This window comes from Sebastes fasciatus, chromosome 19 (genome assembly GCF_043250625.1).
Source record: "Sebastes fasciatus isolate fSebFas1 chromosome 19, fSebFas1.pri, whole genome shotgun sequence".
Classification (NCBI taxonomy): domain Eukaryota; kingdom Metazoa; phylum Chordata; class Actinopteri; order Perciformes; family Sebastidae; genus Sebastes; species Sebastes fasciatus.
In genome coordinates, this window is record NC_133813.1 from 23,707,274 (window position 1) to 23,732,258 (window position 24,985).

The 24,985-nt window shown below is 39.8% G+C and overlaps 1 protein-coding gene across 8 annotated transcripts in view; it reads left to right on the forward strand.

Moving 5' to 3' along the window:
* The window catches only part of rgs3a (regulator of G protein signaling 3a), a 187,640-nt gene that overhangs the window by 68,984 nt on the left and 93,671 nt on the right, over positions 1 to 24,985 (forward strand). For 6 of the 8 annotated variants that reach the window (XM_074617362.1, XM_074617364.1, XM_074617363.1 and 3 more), the window contains 5 exons: positions 1,956 to 1,995; positions 2,653 to 2,981; positions 5,198 to 5,275; positions 11,072 to 11,183; positions 17,334 to 17,377. In XM_074617362.1, the coding sequence (XP_074473463.1) occupies positions 1,956 to 1,995; positions 2,653 to 2,981; positions 5,198 to 5,275; positions 11,072 to 11,183; positions 17,334 to 17,377 (603 nt within the window). Of the gene's footprint in view, positions 1 to 1,955; positions 1,996 to 2,652; positions 2,982 to 4,887; positions 5,009 to 5,197; positions 5,276 to 11,071; positions 11,184 to 17,333; positions 17,378 to 24,043; positions 24,195 to 24,985 lie in introns of those variants that run through there. The other 2 variants (XM_074617369.1, XM_074617370.1) reach the window with 2 other exon arrangements.

Consider the following 24,985-nt stretch of genomic DNA (forward strand, 5'->3'; position numbering starts at 1 on the left):
ATATTGTGTGCCTGTACTATGTGAAGCTTTGGCAATATTTCTTTCATTACATTTCACCAACTAAGCACAGTGGATATTAGGAAAACAATGCGTATCTGACATAATTTATCCTTCAGTTATCATAGAATAATTAAATCATCTGTGTGCTGTGGTATGGAGGAGGGAACCTGCCAAAATGAAAGATAAATGCAAAAATAAAAAGTAAATAAAGAAATAAATAAAAAAAAAAATAAAGAAATAAAAGAGAAAATTAAACAGAAGAGTGAATAAATAAGGGAATTAATACAAAGATAAATGAAGAAGCAAATTAAAACAAATATAAATTTATGTCACATTTTATTATCTTTAATATTATTTTTGCTATATTTAATGACATTTTATTTATTTATCGAGTCATTTAATTATTTATTTATGTTTGATTTTGGCACGTTCCTTCCTCCATATCGTGGATCATACATCAGTATTTTAAACAAATAGAGAAAGAGTTAAACAAAAATAGCAAAAAAAAACATTTCACAATATGCAGTTTCAGTATAACATGCACATACATGCACAGTATGACATGTTTATGACATTTTATACAGCATGTACTTATTTTTTCCATCCAGTGACATCATGTATATGAGGTAAAAAAGCTTTGATCATAAAAACAAAATAAAGCAAACTCATTAAATCAAAAAGACTGAACTGAATTCCTCAGCTAACAAAACTAAACTAACAAATGATAATGACTAATAAATGATACTAACCCCATTAACAACCTCAGGCTAACAAACACGTTGAACCAAAAGATTCAAGACTCTCCCTGCAGCACATCCCTCTGTCTTTTATTGATTGTGATCTAGGTTAAGCTTGTAGTGTCTAAATAATTACCTCCAAAACATTTCTAACCAACTAAATCCTTTTGCTGTCATATGTAGAGTTGATATTCACTTAAATTGTGTTATTTCTTTCTCTTTCTATAACTTGGAGCTGTGTGTGTGTGTTGTGTATGTGTCCGTGTGTGTCTCACGTAGTGTCCATCTTCATCTGTGAATGCTTCTCAGGTTGAGGTTCAGTTATTATAGCGCATGGCAAAAGACAGTGTGTGTAGTAAGCAGTCCCAAACGTACTGTAAAATTAGATTAGAGGACATAACTGAAGTAGATTCAGAGAAGTAACTGTAAGTGAAAGAGTGTAGAGTGGTCTGAACAGCCTCTGGAAAAAGATTAGAGATACATGCCAACATGGTGAACAAACACTCCCCTTCAAACAGCCACCACCTCTATCCCAAACAAAAGAGGAGGCAGGGATTTGGGGAGATTTTGTGGTGGCCATCACAGGCTAAATGTGGAAAATGGGTCATGTTGGTGACATATCACACTGACACAATACTTTAGTTCACAAACAAAGAGCTTGGAAATCCCACACTACAGAAAAACTTGTTATGAGAAGCCGGCCGAAAAGCAAGCTATTGATACGTTTTAAACATTGTGTCACTTTCCAGCGCCCAGCTCACCTACTGTATTAATCTGAACAACATGTGATGTGTTGGCAGCTTTCTATCTTTACTCCCTCAGTTCATTGGAATTTGTTATGACACGTAGAAACCATCACTGCCTCGCTGAGTCCAGTGAGATTCAAACTGGGTTCAGCTGAGTCTTAGACACTAAATTCAAAGTCATGTAAGAAACTACACATGCAAATGTCTAGCTTGATCCCTAAACCTGAGGCATAGCAACACAGAAAAAGAAAGTATATGACACCTTTATTATAGAGTAGACATAAATGTGCAGTCTCGTGACAACCCCTGTAGTATCAGTTTAGTAATAGAACAATGACATGCTATATCTTATGTCATTGTTTATTTGTCTTTTGGCTTTATTCCTTTCTAGATGTAGTTTAGATGTCACTTTTCATTGTGCTGAAACAAGCCTATTTAATATTAATGTCATTTAATATCGTTCTGCTTTCAGATATTGAGGCCTGTTTACCAAGACAACCAGGGAACATTAGGTAAGACATGTACATGTTCACACTCATTATACAGCGTTTTGTTAAAGACCGTAGGGAACAATGTTTTTTGTTTTGGCTGAAAGCCTTTGTTTAACTTGGCTTTGGTGCCTTTTTTTTTTGGATGTAGCCCAATGTTAATGTCATTTTTGATGGCACATTCGCATAATAAATACGATCAAATTCACTTAACAAATAGTACATTAGAAATACATGCAAAACACTTGCTCAAAGTTTAAATCCTGTTTTCCTAAATGACTTTACGACAAACTTTTTACTGCTTTGTTAGTAACACTCGATTGCTCCAGTTTTATGCTCACTGTGTTGTGTTGTTTCTGGAACCTGGCCAATATAACAGCTTAGAATATCAAATGTGTATCCTCTGTCTTGTCCAACACTATGGAGCACTATAAGGCAAACACAAACCGAGCAAAGGATTCTACTTTGGTTCCTGAAAACGTTCATGTTAGCAACACTTGGAGCTTAAATGCACCTGGAGCTACCCCGCGGTGAGGTCAAATCAGCACCCAAAATGTCGAACTATTTAAGATCTCTGGGCGCTTAATGAAAGTGATGATTACTGACACCACAAGTAGCTCCAGAAATGTAATCTGTGTCTTTACCCCTCGCCTGCTTCACCTTCTTCTTTTTCTTCCACAGCTGCCAGGTTATACCCCACACGGCAGGCCTCTGCTTCACAGCCCCAGGGTGGTGGTGGTGGTGGTGGGGGGACGAGTAGTGGTGGAGGTGGTGGAGGAGGTGGCGGGGGTCTCTCCAGCCGCACTGGCTTCCTACGGCGGTCTAACAACTCCAAGACAACGAAGACGGCGTCCACCTCCACTAACGCCGGTGCACCCAACTACCAACAGCAGAATGCCAACTTTGCCAATTACCAGAACTGTACCATCGTCCGCTCACACACTCCACATGGAAACTACGGATACGTCAAAGTGGCACCCAAGATCCTTATCTTCCCCATCTTTGTACAGGTAAGCCAATTTCAGACGGAGCCAGGCTAGCTGTTTCCCTCTGTTTCCAGATTTTATGTTAAGCTAAGCTAACTGTCTCCTGGCTGTAGCTTCATATATAAGACAGACATACAAGAGTGGTATTGATCTTCTCATTCGGCGAATAAGCGTATATCCCAAAATGTCAAACTATTTTGTTTACATTTTCTAATCTCTGATTGGGAACACTGAAATCTTAAAGAGGACTTATTATGCTCATTTTCAGGTTCGTACTTGTATTTTGGGTTTCTACTAGAACATGTTTACATGCTTTAATGTTCAAAAAACACTATACTTTTCTCAGACCGGCTGTCTGAAACGCTCTGTTTGAGTTCCTGCGGTCGTGTCTAGAAGGTAACACACAAATTGCGAAACTCTTGCGAGATGGTTAAGGTTAGGCATTGACCTCAAATGGTTAAGGTTAGGACAGGTCCTGGAACAGCGAGTCTCGCAAGAGTTTTTGCAAATTTTCTCAATTTGCTGGTTACCTTCTACCCACCCACTCTGTTGTGATTATTCAGCCGAACCAAGCTCTTTGGGCTACGGGCTGACTAGCTTTGTTTGATGGCGTGCCAAACTAGCCGCTAGGCAGGTATTATTCAGATGTGTTACTTGGTGACATCACCACGTTACGTAAGAAAAGGCAGGACTTCAAGCAAGGCGTTTCTGGTAGTTCAGGAGCAGTGTTTCTGTGGGGGGAGGAGGCGTAACTCCATTTGGCGTGGACTTTGGGCTTTGTAACTTTGCAGACCTTTTAAATGCACAAAAAATATACAACACACTAAAGGAAAGGGAAAAATCACAAAAGCATAATAGGTCCTTGATGCAACAAAGCTAATAAACTACGATAGCTTCATCGATTTTGAACTCTCCAGCTCTCTGTTTTTCCACTGTTCAGCACTGTCAAGATGGCTTACTAATGGTTAACGTCCGGCACAAATTCGCATGTCAGAGTTCATCAAAGTTGAACATAAAAAAATATGCAGACAAGCTGAAGCAGAAAGGAAAATAGGTCCTCTTTAAGGAATATCTCATCAGTGTGCTCTAAAAAGACAGACAGGATATGGAGGGAGTGAGACGGGGATGACATGCAAAGGCCCGGCCGGACTTGAACTGCGGATGTACTGTAGCTGTTGCAACTACAGTAAGACCACAAGGTCACCATGGTGCTCAAACCAGCCTTCAGTGGTCAAGCAATATATGATGACGCAAAAGATGGTATCATTTTAGATATGATGGTTTTCCCAGCACATTTGGGTCAAAAGGAAATAGCGATTTGAGGTTTGCAGTCAAACTCACTGACCTTTCTGTTTGAGCAATTTTGGAATTTCTGTCTTTAGGCTACAGCACTTGGCACTCTGTCTGTGGTTTCTCTCTTAACTTATCTTTTAGATACAGAACAAGAAAATGAGGAACTGTATTGATCAAATGACAGGCCTGATGTTCTGATCTGTAATGATCCGTTTAAGTTGTAACTCTAAGTTTAGCTGTGTGTAGAAAACTATTTTGCAAAATAGAATGCTCTCATTTCTGCATATGTACATGCAGTATGCAGGTGTTCTAATGAATATCTTGTGGAAAATGTGATTAAATAACCAAAGAAAACCATCGTGAGATAAAATAGTTGTTATATGATATGAGCATCTCCAATATTTCAAATATTCTTTGTATTTTGTGGTCTTTAAGCTTGAAACCTTGCAGGGACTGTACTGGTACTTCCTGTTAATTCATATAGATAGGTGCAACCCTGACCCTACTTGACTCAGTATGCTAATGTTACACATTCACATACATATTGAATTGGCTCACCCTGGCCTTGGGAGGAAGTCCCCTCCTCCCACGTTGCCGTACCAGTTCATTTTAAGTGTCAGTGTCTTGTCATACTCAGACCACACATATCGCAGCTCGCTTTCTGTCTTCATAGAATCAGTTTCAGTTGTGTGTCACACAGTAGAAAGAAGGCTTACTGTTTAGAAGATCGTTTGGATTCGGGAACCAAAATGGATTTGGTACTGCAACCTTGTGTTTTATTTTACTATTATATTACAAAACACACTATTATATGCTTGATTTTTATCTTGCTAAACATATATTCATCGTGGTTGTGGTCATTGATAAATATCCGGTTAAAGATATCATCTAACAATGAATGAGCCTCAAAATGATGTTTCCTAATCTGTAATATGTTTTATTTCCAGCCTCTCGACCTGTGCAGCCGAAGTCTCATCATATCCGAGGAGATGATACTACATGAGAGCAAGCACCACTCTCTCAAGGTAAGTGGCATCAGTGCGTTAATAAGGTTTTAACACGTGTGTATATCTTTGTCTATGCGGATGATGTGAGAATATTCATGGACAGTCATTTCAGATCATATTAAATATTTCGGAGTATGTTTGCTTTTTGTAAAAAGCTCCGTCCTGTCGCTCTTACTTCAGTTTCTGCACAGGAATTTCAGTTGCTGACCAAAGAACATCCCAAACTTTATGCGGGATATGATCTAAAACTAATTTGAAGAAAACTTAGAAGGCGCAGGATCGGATCTCGTTGATCTGAGGAAAGAGGAAACGCGATTTTCTCTGTCTTCTTTCGAAGAGCTTTATAATTTGATTGATACGGAACGACTGAGACCCTCTCCTCTTAAGATTGCAGGAGACAAACAGACCAGTGGCAAACATTTTGTTGGTTTGTCACAACCAGTTATGTGGTTTGTTTATTTGGCCAGACTGAAAGTGACGGCCCATTGCCCTACTGCGCATTTTAAGTCAAAACGTGTGTGTGTTTTAGAGTTATATATGCATTTGGAAAGGGTGAACAAGTATCGAGGAGGAATAGGGGAGGAGATGTCTGAACAACTCTGAAGAATTTGTATCTACTCTGAACTATCACACCCCTATGAGTCGAGGAAAATGAATAATTGATAAGAGAGGAGAGTGCCAAAGATCTGACTGAGAGAGAAAGTATGTTTTATGTATCAAAAGAAACTCTTTCAGGATATATTAATGATCCTTTCATAATATATTAAGCTCACCTTACAATGTTATTCTGCATTATGAAAAATCATCTTATACTGTACAAGTAAAAGTGGAAACTAGGTAATACATTTGTATCAGAAGTAATGGTGCTCATTCTTTCAGAAGATTCAGAAATTTAAAATATAGATTTTGTATTGTGTAACTTTAATGTTGTAGGTGTCAGAAAAACTCAGAAGTAGCAATGTTTTATGTGATTTTTAGGGTTTTAAACATGTAAAAAGTTACTCTTCAAAGAAACTATTAAGTCCTCTACACGAGAACCAGGTCCGGTAATGCAATCTCACCTAATTAATGATATCATAAATGTCTGTTAGCAAAGTTCACTTAGAAAAGCCGACCGTATCTCAAGTCAACATTAGCTACTGTCAGCTTACCTTATTAATCTGCAGGTATTTACTTTACCAATATTTGCATTACCTTGATAAACGTGCAGGTGCATTTTCTCCTAAAAGAAAAAAAATCGTGACGCAGGTCAAGTTTTTATGTTTGAAGAAGAAGAAGAATTAATAACAACCTAATAATAGACGTCTCAAAATGATAACTCTAGGTGAATGACAGGTGGTTTCTGAAATTTGAGGTTTTGGGAAATATTTTTTCAAATAAGGGAATCGCGTGTCTGACATGTCATTTTCAGAAGAAAGTCTACGTGTATTTGAGTTGAGAAAAAAAGGAGGGAAGAGTATTATTTTATCAAATTAAACTCTTGCCGTAGTTCTTTAATTTGCCCTGTCAGATAATCTTTGCTGTTGCGGTGCAGTGAAGTGCAGCGACTGCTGGCATGGAAGGTAATCCGGCCTCTCTCTGGGGTCAGTCATAAAACAAATATTTAACAGCCAGTGTTTGTCAGGAGGGAGTTACTCGCCACTGCTTTATACAGGCTGTTTTTAATGATCCGTCAGAGTTGTTCCAGCTTTTACTCTTTACTCTCACCAGAGTTTTGTACGTCTGCCCGGGAGGCCAACACACAAACTCTATTATTCACACCAACATGTACCACTTTCATTAGAATATCTGAAAATGAATACTGAGCACAGCATTGCACTAATTTGATATAATCCAAAGTGACATTTGGACAAAATAGACTGTTAGTGGATTAAATAATAATAATACTTCAAAGTGACATTTTGTCATAACAGATTAAAGTAGATTAAGTCAGTTCATACAGTTTATTACTTATAAAATCTAATATTTATACTTTCAACTGTCATATACTGTAGCATACATTGCTGCTTTATGAGCCTGCTATCAGTTTTATGCTTTTTTGTTTCAAAAATGAATATAATAAGAAGGTACAGTCAATCAATCATTAATTAAAGTAATCAAAGAAAGCCATTGCTATCTTGACAGTTACAATCCAACAGAAGATAAGGATAAAACAGGAGTATTGGCTTATGGATACATACTGTACAGTAATTATGTTCAAATGTTATGTTGCGTCTTGTCAGACGATTAATCGATTTTTTGTCAACTATTAAATTAATTGCCAACTATTTTGATAATCAATTAATCGGTTTGAGTAATTTTTGAAGAAAAAAAGGTCATAATTCTCTGATTCCAGCTTCTTAGATGTGAATATTTTATGGTTTCTTTACTCCTTTATGACAGTAAACTGAATATCTTTGAGTTGTGGACAAAACAAGACATTTGAGGACATCATCCTGTACTTTGGCAAACACTGATCAACATTTTCTGACATTTTATAGAACAAACAACTAATCAATTAATCGAGAAAATAATCAACAGATTAATCGTCAATGAAAATAATCATTAGTTGCAGCCCTAAAACAAGACCAAGTTGACTTACATGTATCACATGACCTGGATGACTGAACGGTTACCTACTGTAGACGTTATTTAGCATTTATTTGTCTCAATCAGACAAATTGTTGATTGTTGACTTAAAGCTGAAGTAGGCGAGATTGGAGCAAATATGATTAAAAAAAAAACGGTCGCTATATCGTGACAGTAGTACACGAAACAGGTAACCTGAAAAAAATCATGTGCCTCTGTGTCCTCCGGTCTGTGAAATCTTGCAGATTCCGTTAGGAGCACCGGAGGACACAGAGGCACATGATTTTTTTCAAAACAAACAGTAAGAGCTGATCTAAGGTCTGCTATACATCTGCTGTCTATGAGAGCCGGCCGTCAATCACTCGCGAACTCTGACCAAACGGTCAAACTAGGCAGCGCTGATCAAATATGAATCAATATTCTGTTACTGTAATGCCTATGTCTCTCCTCAAATGTTTCCAGAATCATCTTGTAGTGCACGGTTTAGCTGTAAAATAAGAAAGTTTGTGTCATGGTAGACATTGTGAATTCTCTTGAAGGAACACCAAACTACCGGTCACATGACCGGAGCACAGCCAATAGGAACGCTCTCTCTCTGAAATGACCTGTGATTGGTCAGATAGATTTTTGAAAGCCTGAAAACAGAGCCATGATGAGGTGCAGAAGTCTAGTTATCTCTCAGAACACTTGAATTACAATATGCTGAAAGGTTATTATGGAATATACTGCCTACTGCCACTTTAACAAAGTTTATTTTAGGATGGACATATAATGGTTGTTGGAATACTTAAACAGAGAGAATCACTGATGCACATTTGACCAGTATGCATTAGTGTCTCTGTGTGAAAACTCTTTGCTGCTTGCCTCTCATTTGCTTTTTCCTTGTTCTTTTACTCTAACTTACATCCTCTTCCACCCACTCAAACCTACACACACACACACATGCACGCCACACACACCCACTCTAACCACATACTGGCTACATATGAAATACCCTGAAATTCGCTATCTCACCCTTCAGAGGAAGCCACCAAAGCAAAAGCATTGTCTTGAAACACTTCCCATTTACATTAATTACACTGTATGCCTGTTATGTGGCATGAAAGCACAGACTCGCTACTTTTATGCATACATCCAGGCTTTTTTTCTTCGTCTTTATCATCTACTTCCTTTGTTCCTTTCTTCATTAATTTTAATGTTAATGCTTCACCGACAGCCACTGCATATAAGCACAAAGCCAGTCATGGGCTGTCATGACGTGTTGCAAAACTCTTGGTCAAATCCTCTAAGTAGCAATGTGAAGTTAGTGCGTGAGGATGAAATTAGGTTTAGTTCTGCCTCTTCCGCAGCCGTTCCTCCCATCGAGCCGTCTTTCCGTATGAGTAATGAATAACGATCAATCATTGTTTTTAGACTATTACGCGGATACTTGGGGTACAGCGTATGAGATTAGTGTCTTGAGTTTGAAGGAAGTGTGGAAAGATACAGTATCACCAAGGCTACAAAAGCAGAAAAACATTAAATGATCAAAATTCAAATTTTATTATATAACAGCCAGCTATTGTAAGGTTATGAAGTGTAAGCCAAGAAGTGTTGTAATTACAGTATAATGGACTGGATATGCTGTTTCACAGTAATATTGTCACTCTGGGGCTACGTTCCAAATCACCTCATCTTTTTCTTTTTACTTTTAGTATGTACTGCATACTGCCCTTACAAAGTACATACTGTTGCTTGCAGTATGCATAAAATTGAGAAATACTACTTTGTCATAACATTATACTTTGAACTTTGACCCTCTTGCTCATATATCCCAGAGGATTGTGGGTCAGAATATCCTGGCTGGCTTGCATACTCTGAAATGCGACCAGATGTAGTAGGACATCCTGGTATTTTTGGCATACTGCATTTGACATACTATGTATTGGGACATACTAAATCTTCTTCTGGCATACTAAGTAGTAGGGTGGTATGGGTATTGAAACGCACATTGGGCCATATTACAGTGAGAAACTTACAGTGATACAAGAATATGGATTTTTTTGACTTTGATAGAATAATACAAATAAAGCAAAATGGCACAAGCATCATCAATAAAGTGATGAATTCCAAGTTTCAATGAAAAATAGGGCTGTCAAAGTTAACGTGATAATAATGCGTTAACGCAAATTTTAAAACCACTAATTTCTTTAATGCATTAACACAACCGATCTTTAAGAGGTTGTAGCAATTTTTAGAGCTAAAGTGAAGATACTGGCATCATATACAACTAGAAAAACCTAAGGATTCCATTACCAACCAGGCAAACTTGCGCTAAATTTTTGCGAGGAAAAACTGGCATTGCCATTTTCAAAGAGGTCCCTTGACCTCTGACCTCAAGATGCGTGAATGAAAATGGGTTCTATGGGTACCCACGAGTCTCCACTTTACAGACATGCCCACTTTATGATCATCACATGCAGTTTGGGGCAAGTCATAGTCAAGTCAGCACACTGACACACTGACAGCTGTTGTTGCCTGTTGGGCTGCAGTTTGCCATGTTATGATTGTAGCATATTTTTTATGCTAAATGCAGTACCTGTGAGGGTTTCTGGACAATATCTGTCATTGTTTTGTGTTGTTAATTGATTTCCAATAATAAATATGTACATACATTTGCATAAAGCAGCATATTTACCAACTCATGTGTTGATAAGAGTGTTAAATACTTGACAAATATCCCTTTAAGGTACATTTTGAGCCGTTAAAAACGGTGTGATTCATTTGTGATTAATTGCAATTAACTATGGACAATCATGCAATTAATCGCAATCAAATATTTTAATTGATTGACAGCCCTGATAAAAAACAATTATATTCATTCTTATTTATGTTCAGGCAGCTATTAAGTTTTTTACTAGTTGGTGAAACCACAAAAAAAAGATATGTCAATGAATAAGTTAGTATACTTTAAAGCACAGGATTAACATTCAACAGGCTATAAAGCAAGATGTGGCTAAATGTTTATGTATATGGCCATAATTACTTAGGTGTGAACTACATTTCCTGTGCTAGAACGTGAGGTGGGGGGAAAGTTTTGTATGGGTGAGACTGGGTTGGTGTTAGGCGCATCTCACTGGGTTGCAGATGTGTGTTTGTGATGTGATTACTTCAAGGTGTGAAGTCTTGGTGAGACCATATAAGACCGAAGTATGAAATTCTCTTTTTTTTTCTTCCTTCTCCATCTCTGCCCCTCCGATCTGATAGGTTACAGTGTTTGTCTACAGCGACCTGATGCTGGTGACGAGAGAAGACGAGCCAGGCAGGTGTAACGTCCTTCAGAGTCCCCTGTTCCTCCGGCAGCTGAGGCTCCAGGACGGTATGTACGCTTCCTGTCACCAAACTGTGTGAAATGTCAGAGATGTTGAGGTGATTTCATTTCTTAAAAAGTCCAAAAAGAACAATACATCAGCCAAAACTGCATCAGCTACAAACAATCGTATCTGTTGTATCATGTCAAACCATGTTTATAGTTCACTTTTACAGTTCTACACAGAATAAAAAGGGAAATGTATTGTAACACACAAAGTGCACAAGTAGAAATAAACATTCAGTACTATGATTACAGAGATATTTTCAGTTGAGCTTAACCAGAGGATATTTAGGGAAAGACTGCCCAAGTTCCTGTTGCTTTGTCTTTTTATTTCACCTCAGTGTAAACAACCATCTCCTCTAGCAGTATGGAGAGAATAGCTTGGCCATCGGGGCCGCACAGAGCCCGGGCAAGTCAAATAAATAGGGTTTGCTGTAAATATCTGTGTTTAGAGTGGTGGGCGGAGACAGGCTTGGGCCGTTGCCAGGTGGAGAGGGGGGTACACTTAGACCCATAATGCTGAATAAGTGACTCTCTCTCTCCTCCAGCTCACTGTCATATTGGGTGTCAGGTCAGTTGATGCTGAGCAGGATGTAAACCACAAAACAAGTTCAGGATGTGTGGCGCAAGAGTGTCAAAAGCTGAGTGGCAGTAAATGGGATTTAACAGTAGGGTAGAAGTGTCGGGATAATGGGATTGATTTAGCAGAATAACAGGCGTTAAAAGGAGGTTGTTGAGAGGAGATTGTCTGTTCGGTCCCCCGGAATAATGACTACTTTAATGGCAGCGTAGTGTTCAGAGGCGGTGTGAGTGTAAGGGGGAGACAGCTGCGGCTTTGAAATCACTGATTGGAAATTAAAGTACCCAATCAAATAAATGCTGCTTTGAGTGATGAATAGGTTTGACTCATTCAGTTGAGGTGTTGACCCTCAATGGATAAAACCCCTATAGAGCGCTGCAGGCGATGACGTGTTTTTGTAGGCCAACGAGGAAGTTAGCATCACACGGGTTTCCTCAACAAAAAAACTGTAGGATTTATTCACAAATTCACAAATTGAAGTGTGAATCACCAGAAGTAAAAAGCTAACGTTAATCTATAAATGAACTACACCACAGTAACATGACTTCATGTCATGATCATCCAACTAAGCTAACGTTTAGTAGTTTCATTTAGCCACTTGTTAGCAAGCGCCTTTTTTAGGAACATATAAAAGCTTCAAAATTCACAAGAGGGATATTTACTGATGTATTTTATATCGTAGAATAAAACTTTACAATCTTTTCAGCTTGTGTTAACCACACACCTTATTTCAGGCATCTAACTAAAAACCCATTGACTTTGAGAAGAGGGAACTAGAAGTGCTAAAAGTGCTAACTCATTTCCGGGTTTTAGGACTCATTCCTGCAGCACTCTATAGGTGTCAGTGTAGCCTCACATATCCACATAGCCTTTCTCCCCAGGCTGCACCATTGCAGAAGATAAATGTGCCAGAACCCACTATCATTCTCGTGTACTGTAGGTGAAACAAGTGACTTTCTTACAGTAAATCAATCAGAATATCCAGGGGCACCGCACACAACTCACTGGTGGTTTTGCTAGTAACATTGTGTTGGGGTAGTTTTGTTTTAATTTCTGCATCTGATTTTGATATACGTAGCTGTATTCTTTTGATGACAATGTATATTAGTTTCACTAAAATTACCGTCTTTTGCATGAATATTGGAGTGCAGACCTGTCTGTTTTCGTGTCTTCTTTGGATGCATTTAGTTCATGAACCTGTTGCTTTTTCCCTTCCAAGACTCCTTAGTATCAGCGAAAGTTACTGTCAAAGACATAATGTCACTGCATTGTAAGATGTTTCTTATTAGTGCAGCAGGTCAAGCAGCTAAGTCAACTTCTGTCAAAGAGGACCCCTGGAAGAATAGTTGTTGCTGCGGTAATAACTAATCGGGATCCTAAATAAAGTAAAGTAAAGTAAAGGGAACCTCGATTTGGATGGTCTTTCAAATGGATGGTCTTTCAAATCAGAAGTGTGATTCTACTGATGCATGCAGATCTTTAAAGCTAGGGTTGGTAATGTTGAGAAACTAGCAGGAGTACGCTAGATTTTCTAAATTCTATAACTGAAAAACCCAGCCCAGTGTTGCCAACTCTTTTCCAATGAAAGTAGCTAACAGCATGAGCTCCAAAAGTCCCTAAATCTAGAGAGAAAGTCCCCAAGTTGGCGACACTGACAGTCCGTCGCTTCGGGCCTCCCTCCAAAGCCAATCTCCAATCATTTCCTTCGGCCCTAATGAAATGATTGGACGGGTTTATTACAGTCCTGCGAGAGCCACAGATACCACATTTTTTATTTTTTTGACGGAGCATTTCATTTATTGATTGCTGTCGGGATATAAAGAAAATTTCAACAAATATAACAAAAAATGTCTTTGAAGAACACTACCGATCCTAGCCTTAAATAAGTCTGCATTAAACATTAATCAATTTGTCCACTTGCCTTCCATTCATATTATCGTTTAGTTTTTATTGGTTGATGAAAATTGAAATATCTTTTATAAAAGTTTTTGTTGTCATAGGTTATTTTGTGTATGAATATTTTTCAAATTTCCCACACTTCAGGAAATGTCATTAGAAAGAAACATTTTCATACAATTTACATGTTTTTTTCAAAGCATTATTAGCATATGTGACTTGTAAGCATATCTGCTGAATCCCATTATTTTGCCTGATTAGAATCAACAGAAATGTCAAATACTGATTCGGGTTATTAGTTACAGATATACAACAGGAATATGAAAAATAGACATTCCCTTTGGAGTCCAATCCAATTGACTCTACAGCACAAGCATTTTTGAATTCAAAATAAAGCCCTCTGATACAGAGTGGCCTGAGCTGCTCTGCCCTCCCCACAGACATCACGGGTCTCCTCTGGGCCACTTCTGACCTCCACCCTTCACCCAAACAATTGGAGATCACCAGGGTGGGGATTCAGTAGGGTTTGTGTGGCTGTGTGTGTGTGTGTGTGTTTTTCATGTGAGGACACACACACACACACACAGACACACATCTCCACCCTGCTGCCTGTCATTGTTATTTCGCTTCGGCAGCGTCACTCAGGAAAGAGGCGCCGGGGGATTGTGTTTGTTTCAGCAAGGGTGTGTTTGGCTTGTGTGTGTGTGTGTGTGTGGGTGTGTTTGACGTATGTGTGTGTGTGGGTGTGTGACACATGTGTGAGTGTGTGTGTGCGTGCATGTAATGACACAGTTCAAGTTCAATACAGGGGCTTTCCTGTGTTCCTGTCACCCCGATACTAGGCTGAGGAGCGTGGGAAACATATTGAACACACATAAAACCATAACTACCATGTGTCAATCCAAACAAGCATCATCATCGTACAAAATAAATTACGAAGATGTCATCCATCGGCACGTCTACGTGGCCTTATCAAGCCTTTTGTCAGCTACTGCACCATAGTTATAGGTAAAATGACACAACAGTTAAAACGGTGATGCTCAGTGTTAAATTAGGGAGAAATCAATCAATTAACTACAGTGCAAAATATGCTTTTTCCTTCTTCTTTTGGTATTGTCCTTCAGTGGGACAGGAAGTGAATTTGAGTGACAGGAAATTACTGGAAATACTACACCTATACCACACCAGTGGGCCACTGCTATCAGAAACCACTTACATTTGAGATAACAGCTTCTCAGAACTAATATGTAAATGTGTCTTTATAAAAGTATGGAAAGGGTAGAGAATAGTTATGTTCTTTAAGTGAAACTAAAAACATGGACTTCCTCAACAAGCCCCTCATACAGTACTGTGCACTATGACAGCTAGTTTTTGGAAACATAAAGATATCCAACAGTGACCTCTGCTGTTGGTTCTAAAAAGAAACACTTTCTGTTCAGCTGCTTTAGTTTACAGCAACAGGAAGCAGTCAGAGAGCTGCCAGTGGAGGCTGCTGTCTGCTGTCAATATTCAGGGTGAAGAGGTGGAGGCTCGAGGGTAGAGGGAGCGCAATAAACACACTACACATTATTCAGGTTTTATACAAGAAAGAAGAAGCAGATAGTTCTTCCTGAAGAGGGTCTTTTAATGTGCGCATGTGTGTTTGTCAGAATACTCCTCTTTGCTATGCTGAGGAGACAGAGTCAAGGCTGGTGAAGCTTACAGGCTCAGTATTCGGATTAAGTAACTGAAGGAAGAAACTAGATTTGTTTTAGCATAAGGGTTAGTTTTTAAAAAGTTTGTTCTGTACTTAGCTGATGAAGCATACTTGGCAGGATTGGTCCGACAACCCCAACAGCCTCCATACATTTAGTTAGTATATGAACGCTCTTTCTTGCACTTGTATGTCAACGCTGTCTCCTACAACATTACATTCCAATACAGCTAAACTGCATTCTCAGTTACGTTTCGAGGGAAACATATTGTCTCCCGATTACGGTCACACTTTTAAACAGATTTAAACACATGGTTACCTTTTGTAAATGAAATAAAATAAAAAAATAAAAAACGTAAGAAAACTACTTTGTTAGGTTTAGCAAAAAAACATCATGGTTTGTCTTAAAGTGACTACGACATTGAAACAAAACAAAACAAAAGAAACGCAAAAAAAATACTTCATTGGGTTTAAGCAACAACACTACTTGGTTAGGTTTAGTAAAAAAACATAATGCGTAAAATAATGCAGTGCAGTTTTATATGATTAAGTTGGTTATTGTGCATTTCAGACTTTCAGGATGGCAACCTCATTTACAAATTGTATATTCATTGACTATTATTAAAGGCCCAGACTAGGGATGCAACGATACCACTTTTTTCAGACCGAGTACAAGTTCAAGTACTTACATTTGGGTACTCGCCGATACTGAGTACCGATACGAGTACTTATCTGTGCCAAAAGACCCTCGTTAACAGCCAGCTGGAGGGTGTGAGCGACACACGGCAGGCTGGGGAGTCCCGCATACGAGGCGGTGCGCCGCGACCGGCTCCAGGTTGGCTTGGGAAGGCTCGGGGCGAAGGTGCTTCCCGGGGCCGTGGACAAAGTGTCACCGGAGCGGTCTGTCCTTACTGCGCCCAACCGCGTTGTGCCCCCAGGGCGGGGCTCGTCCCACGTAAAAGGCGCCAGGGGTCTGCGGCGATGTCAGCAACCCACCCGACCCGTCTTGAAACACACACCAAGGAGTCTAACGCGTGTGTGCTGGCTGGGGTGGGATCCTGGCCCAGCAGGGTCGGGCGCACCACCGGCCCGTCTCGCCCGCATCGCCGGGGAGGTGGAGCGTGAGCGGGTGCGATAGGCCTTGAAAGATGGTGACGGGAGGTTAACGTCACGCTGCCGTAAAGTGGTATCGGTGCTGCTGTATCTGAGCCGTTTTGCGAGTACGAGTACATGAGCACAGTATCGGACCCGATACCCAATACTGGTATCGGTATTGGTGCATCCCTTGCCCAGACAACTTATTTTCTCAATCAGCTTCTTATCGTGAGTGCTGGGGTCCTACGTGAACACATAACCTTCTGCAGTGAAGTTTTCAATGCACCGTCTTTCAACGCACTAACTAACTAATGTACTGGAAACATGTGAGTTTCATGGACATTGGTAGATAAATAGATGCTCTTCTATATCAATGTAAGATAGAAGGATGTGGAAAAAGAGGTATGTAGGTGTGAATAGATGATCCCTGTCTTTCTAGGACATATTTAATCATTTTAAATCTCACCCCAGGGCCAAAACTCCTCACAGTGTGATATTGAACACCAGACAGGACTGCCAGTCAGTCACAATGTTGGCTTGTGTGTGCACTTATTTGACATAAAATAGTAAACATCACCACAACATATTGTTGTAGGCTTGTGTGTGTATTTTTGAGTGTGTGTGTGTGTGTGTGTGTGTGTGGGAGGGGGGTCACTCGATTAAAACCATTTATCTTGACTCCAGACCCACAGGCCTGTCTCACAGAGCGCTACGTCAGTGAGTTAGTGTGGTGGATGCCTATAAGGCTGGCCTAAACTAAAAGCCTTCCATCAATAAAAGTATTTTTGGCAAAATCATAATCGGAAATCAAAGATTTATGTACAAGATAGAAGCGAGTGAAAATGAAACAGAGGAAATATGGTCTTTAAAGTCTTTGTTTTTTGTTTTACAGATTATGCCGAAGAACTGAGATTCTACCTTATCCACATGACCGAGGTAAGAGAGAGGCTTGTGTGTGTGTTTGAAAGAAAAAGAGGGTCTAATGTGAACAGCCTGTTTTGTCTGTGAGCTGGAGGGGCAATTGACTCGGTGGAAATCACATTAAAGGGAAGACACAAGTATTAGCAGAAAGCTCTAATGAAAATGTCTTTTCTCTGTGTGTCTTTCTCAGAGCTGACTCCATCTCAGACCTGTCTCTGTCTGTCACACACAAAACATCCATTTGTTTTTCATATTTTTATATATAAATCGCAACAGGGAAAGACTAAAACACGTGTTATAAAGATTTGTTTTTATCTAATTTTGATCAAAAAGTATATATTCAGATATAAAATAATCCTCTCATTGTAAATAAGGGTGTGGAATATAAGTTGCTACATGTTCACACAAGTAAATCACTGAGCTGTGTGGCCCAGGGATAGTAGTATTCAGTAGAAAATATGGTGTCTATTTACATTGTGATTTGTTTTCATAGTTATCATGAAAAATAATCATCCTTTCTTCCATCTGCTGTACTGTAACACCTCTCTGGCTGTCATTTTCAGATGAAAGGGGTTAGGCGTAATAATTAATATTTCATTGCTGTGTTCACCAGTTATTCAACACTAGCTAACTGAAATGGCACTTCCCCCTCCCCCCCATTGTTTCATCTGTATGAAAAATATATGGCCACAACTGAACTCTAGTGGTATGAAAGATGTCTTAGCAAAAGGCAAGTTCACATACAGCAAAAAGGAAACATTATATTGTTGCCTTACAGATGTCAAAACCACTAAAACATGATGATGATCTACCAACATGTTAACTCCACGAATAGCTGCATGTGTTAAAACTGATTTTTCAGTTGCAAAAGCACAATTCTCTTTTTTATTTTTCCACTTTAGTCAGGCTAATCTCATACACCGTTCGTAGCTACGAAGAGTAATGCACTGTAATTCGTATGTATCCCACAAAATACATTTGTATGTAATCCACGTAATTGTGAACCAGGAAGTATAAAGAGTGACAAACGCTGCGTATAGGGAGGAGGTCGGGGTGGATGGGTGGGTCAAAAAACACCAGACTTTCTCCCAAGACGTTGCTGTTCGTACCCTGTCTGAAACCAGAAGTCAAAGTCGATTTATTTGTCACATAACTTCCGTACTTAAGTTACGCCACTTCCAGAGTTATATTAATCCAAACCAAGATCTTTTCCTAAACCTAACTAAGTTGTTTTTTTTGGCCTAAACCTAATGTAATTATTTCCTGTGAAGACGGAAGTTTATTTTGAAAAGACTGTATGCATGTAACGAGCAGAAATTGACACGTGTTACTCACTAATAATGAGGAATAACTTTTGTAAGATGTCATATGAACCTCTGTATGAATGAATGCTTTAGGGCAGTTCTACATAATTCATTTTAAAATCACCCAAAATATCAGTGGGATCCTACATCACTGTCTGTCCTCCCAGTAAATGGTAAATGGACTTGCATTTATATAGCACTTTTCTAGTCTTCCGACCACTCAAAGCGCTTTACACTACATGTCAGTATTCACCCATTCATACAGTGATGGCAGAGGCTACTAAGGTGCCAACTTTGCCCATCAGGATCTAATCTAAATACTCATTTATACACCGATGGCTATGCCTTTGGGAGCAATTTGGGGTTAAGTGTCTTGCTCAAGCAGCTGGGGATCGAACCACCGACCTTCCAATCGGTGGACAACCTGCTCTACCCTCTGAGCCACAGCCACCCCAGTAGTTGTTACAGTGTTTAGACAGATGTTTTCCACTAAAATAATTTTAAAACCAGTTCCATTCAAACAGAACAGGAGGATGTGATAGTTATCTGATAGTATTTGATCATTTTGGATCCTGTTTGGCTGTTTTCCACTCTTCAAGTTTTCTTTTCTCCTGGCAGCCCTGTTGTAGTTAATGAGTATGTTGGTAGCCATCTCTTCAGCTGCCCCTCCCTTTCCACTGCTGCTCTTCATACCTATTTTATTGCATTTTGCATTTTTTAAGCTCATGAAGTGTGCAGAGAGGGAATGAAACTGCATCACGCTTTTAATGTTGCCATACATTACGTTTTCATCACTTCTACACATCGCTTTCTTCCACCTTCTCACATCTTCTCCCAATCTTATTTTGTTAATGTGTGACACATTTTCCACTATTCTGATCTGGAGACCTTACCACCATCGCCTCCAGGCAGATTTATTCTGATGTGAAAAAGTGTCATCTGGCAGATCATAGAGGTGTGCTGCAAAGTTGCATGCTGAAATATCAGCCATGCAGATTGATGGTTCATGTGTAGCTGGGTGGCACCATGGCAAAGGGTAGGGTTGGGATTCATAATCCAGTATTGAGCCCACTTATAGAATCTGAATCCATTTGCGTCCCTCACCAAATTGAATTAAGTTTAGCTTTCAATATCTTAAGATCTGTATTTTGTTGGCCAACAAGGTAGAAACTCAACAGTTTTGAGTTACTATTCACAACCTAAAAATGAGATGAGGAACATGAGGAACTTTGACACCCTATTTTTCATGAGCTATTTTCTTTATTTATTTTTTCTTTATTTTTTTTATTTTCTTATTTTTTATTTGAGACCAGATCCAAAACGGAACCCAACCCTAGTAATGACAAAAAGGTTTAAAACAGTCTGAACTGAACAGTCTGAGGGCTGAACATGCTACATGTGTACAATAAAAAACATTTTGGTCACTGCAATAATTAATTTTGTCCAAAGTGGCCGTAAAGAGATCAAGTCATTTATCACATTCGCTAATTTTCGAGGTGGACAAAACACAGAAGAGTAAAGGAACGTCAAATTCACACCAGAGCAGTGGTGAAGTGCGGCCTGCAGCGAGCTGCCATGCAATATCTATGAAAATCTGCGGCGGCCGCTCCCGAGCTCAGCAAGCTTCAGCCGTTTGATTCTGCGGCCAAACTAAAAGTTGGGAAAAGTTTAACTTTTAGCAGCGAAGTGCGGCCTGAGTCCTGTGACTCCTGTGACATGTTGACCTATGTTACAAAGAATTTCTTCCCGCCTGAAACACATGAACATGCCTCCTGGCCACTGACACCATTTAATTATTTTGGCGAACCGCACTTCGCCACTGTCTGGTGTGAATTCAACATTATTTTAGTTGATACCGCTACATTACAATATGTCCGGATTGGCCTTGATACCGATTCTTTGGATTAGCTCGGTACACCCCTAATTTTGGACAAGACAAATTCCAGTCTAGCCTCCTTGATACTTGACAATGAAAGCTACAACCACAACGCCCAAAATACAAATCTTGTGAATCTGTGGAACTTGGCTCATCCAACTCTTGCCTGAACAAATCTTTCTTTAAATAGTATTGGGAAAGCATTTTATGAAACTGGAGCTTTTAAAAACTCCTCTCTTAAACTGAAGATTTAATGTCCCAGAAGTGTTTTAAAATGTAAGCTGAAGAGAGTGGATAGCTGAAGGGGCTATTTTCTTTTTCTTTTTTATCCATCCAGCCACTGTGACTCGTCTGCAATTTGTTGTGGCTGCAAATGCCTGCTCATATGGATAATCTTTTCACTGAGCAACTATATAAACCCCAATCCCTACTACTGCATACACACACACACACACACACATATTGTCACACTATTTATTGCTTTGAAATGTGCTGCACAACCTCATTAGCAGCTTATGAATCTTTTAAACGTCCTTTTTTTTTTGCTGAAATTCCAGACAGAATGAGAGGGACTTGATATCTGTCCCGCCAGGCTGGAAAAGAGGAAGGAAAAGGCTCCGATATTATTCAGTCTATCCAATTAGGCAACATATATAAATAGAAACTCTTACGTAAGACAGCATGGGAGAGAAAGGGAGAGAGTTTGAATGAGTTAAAGGCAGATTTGGGATTTTATATGACACAAGAAAAGGTCTGCTCAGCTCTTGAGTCGTGCTGTAGCTTTCATTATGTTGTCATATTTCTTCCTGTTGCACTCTTTACTCCTGAAATGTTTATATTGTACAATTTGTTTCTTATAGCTTCAACAATTTTTTCATTTGCAGATCACACTCGTAGCAATAGGGACCACTGACAGTTTGACACCTTAGGCTTGAAAAGACCTATTGGTTCTCCAGCAAATCAGCGGCAGCCTCACTAGGATTCTCCCAAAATACCAAACTAGTGCAGCATATATGACAGAAGACAAACAAGATGATAGGCAGAGAAACAGCAAAGAGATTGTGTGTGTGTGTGTGTGTGTGTGTGCGCGTGTGTGCTTGATTCCAGTTAAGATTTACTTGGCTCAGCCTCCTTCCTCCATCCGCCCTGTCAGATTCCCCCCCACATACACACATACACAAAATGTGCAGTCATCTATTACAGTTGATACACCTGTCAGCAGTTCATTTCATACCTCAGGGAGCAAACAGTAGCCACAATGAAACGCTGCATGCGCTTTGCTCTTATAGCACTTATCTCTCACAAGCACTCTAAGAGATGCTGTCAAAAGGTTTTTTTATATCTTTAATATCATACATTTGTCATAAACCACATCCCTTTATGCCATATAATTTAAAAATAGGCTGATACATTATCAAATAATCAATGAAGGCACTCTCTTCAGCATATCTTCATACAATAGTTTGTACGATATCTTACAAAAAGTTATTCCTCATCATTATTATTATAATGTCCAGCAACACACGACGAATGTCAAGCAATTTCCGCTTGTTACATGCATACGATTGTTTCAAAATACACTTCTGTCTTCACAGGAAACAACTTAGGTTAAACCTTAAAACATTAAACCTTTATTACATATACCATATGTATTAGGTTAGATTTAGGCAACTAAACTACTTGGTAAGGTTTAGGAAAAGATGGTGGTTTGAGTTAAAATAACTACGGAATAGCCTTACGGAAGTAGCCTCACGGAAATAGCCTTGAAGTAGCCTTATGGAAATAGCCTTACGGAAGTAGCCTTACGGAAGTGGCCTCGCGGACGTGGCCTCACGGAAGTGGCATTGCGGAAATAGCCTTACGGAAGTAGCCTTACGGAAGTAGCCTTAGGGAAATAGCCCTACCGAAATAGCCTTACTAGTAGCCTTACGGAAGTAGCCTTGCGGAAGTAGCCTTGCGGAAGTGGCCTTGCGGAAGTGGCCTTGCGGACGTGGCCTTGCGGACGTGGCCTTACGGAAATAGCCTTACGGAAGTAGCCTTGCAGAAGTAGCCTTGCAGAAGTAGCCTTGCGGACGTGGCCTTACGGAAGTAGCCTTACGGAAGGAGCCTTAGGGAAATAGCCTTACGGAAGTAGCCTTACATACGAATTGATTTCGTGGGATGTATACAAATTGTGATACTATACGAAAGTGCATTTCTTTTTGTAGACATTGCTACAGACGTTGTATGAGAGACAGCCTGCTCTCTTCTTTTCTCTCTATAATTCAGGTATACTCAAAGTTAGGCATGTGCAGCTGCCAAACTGCTGCAGTGCTCATTTATCTTTAGGTAAGTCTTTACAGCGTGCTTGACCTTCTGCTCCGGCTGGTATAGCAAGCTGTTGTGTGAAGTGGAGGAATACATGTGGCGGCGCGGATGGAGAGAGGGATTAAAGAGAAGGAGAGAGGAAAAGATCAGTGAAGATGAAGGCGTGTTTTAAGTGTCTGAGTGATCCTGACCCTCTCCGCCGCTGATGCTGTGTGTGTGTGTGTGTGTGTGTTTGTTTGTGTTTACTGAAATGTGTGTTACGTGATAGTCTAATTGAATTGCTCTTTCTGGCCTGTCTGTGCAAAGGTCACACACACACACACACACACACACACACACACACACAAACAGAGAGAGAGAGAGATTTAGGACACCGTCTTATTGCTTACTGCGCGTTTTTAGTTAAACATTGCATTTGCCTGGAATACTTCTATCCACATTTATTTTATTAGATACACTGTTCCTGCCTTGTCACAACTAAAACAACATTTACAGGCATATATAATGCACAGATGCAAGCACTAACAGAAATCCATGTGGACCAAAATTTGCGCTGATTCACTGGGGACCACACTACAACATATGTGACTCCTACATATCGCAACATGCAACTCTCTCCAGATGACTCACTCATCATGCAACAGACCTCTCCACTAGATCTCCTCATCATAGGGAAGCATTGTATCTCCTACATCATCTCATCCAGTTTATTCAGGATTTTCCACTGTCCACTGTGTGTATTTTGAAGGAGACATGCATCTTTGAAACTGTCTCTTTGCACAGTGAATCTTTCATGACTTACATAAAAGATGTTGGCATAGATTGCATTTTAATTCAGCAGAAGTAAGAAAAGCTCTCCCTGAAGTTGTGAGCGATGATACGATTTCAGTCTTAAGCTCTCCGTCTCTGACACCCTTGTCACAGTCCGCTCCCCTCCTTTTGTCTACTCCTGCCCTTCTCCTCCATCGCTGGAGGTCATCCTAATTTAGCACTTGCTCAAAACGGAACCGATCTAACCCAGATTTACATGTGAAAGTGTGTGTGTGTTTGGTGGGAGGGTGCAATTGTGTCTCTGGAAAGTCAAGGGTGTGTGTGTGTGTATGTGTGAGTGTGTAAGTGTGTCAGTGACGCAGTAAGAGAGGAAGCAAAAAAAGCGTTGTGTAGGTAAATGAAAAACGCAGAGAGCAAGAAGAGAGACGCTGCATGAGATTATTGAGCAGCGGAGTGCATCAGGTGTCATCACAGAGTCATCATGGGCAACTTGGTGGACCGGGTCGGGCCTAAGAAACGGTTCGTTAGGGAGGCGAGCTCTCTTCAGAAGCACCTGCTATCTGACTCCGGAGATGTAAGTCCGACTGATTTTGATGCTCAAGGGTGCATTCATGGGGTTTAGAGAAGAAGATTTGTATTGTTCCAACTGTGTAGCTCATGAAACGGCATGAAACGGGAAGAACAGCGATCATAGTGCCATTTGTTGTAGTCTGATAGAAAAACAAAAACACTTGCAAGCATGGGAAAAGTTCTTAAAACGGAGATGACTTTGTGATTGTTTAATGCTACTCTTTCTGACTTCAATGTGACTTTTCCCCATCTTGAGTGGGTTGTATACAAAACCTTTAGCATACAGTCAGAGTACAATTATCTTATTATATGTCAGACTTTGAGGCACTGACCATGATGACTCTGGTTTTTCACAGTGACATTATAACTTAAGTTGCTGTTTCAGGTGTTATACTGTACCAAAACTTGCTATTTACATGTGGCTGCTGATATGTGTGAATTCCATTAAGTGCATGATCACTCATTCCCCACTATCTCCCCTAAATTACCACTGTGGCCACTACGCACAATGCAGCAATCAGCAATGCTCATAAAATCATGAATAATCTCCACTCACCAAAGCACAGCAATAACAACGACTACCACGACTTGCCTCATCTTAACCTAGTCTGCCTACATTGATGTCATCTATCAGATTTGTACCTTGTCATTGGTCAGTCACAAACGATTTCAATCCTGAACAGTGCACGCACATCATATTTCAAATAGAGTTTGCAGTTATTGGTTCTGAAATATCAATAATCTTTTGTGCACTTGAAACAGCATGGAGAATGTGGTGATTGATAAGAGGCAGCG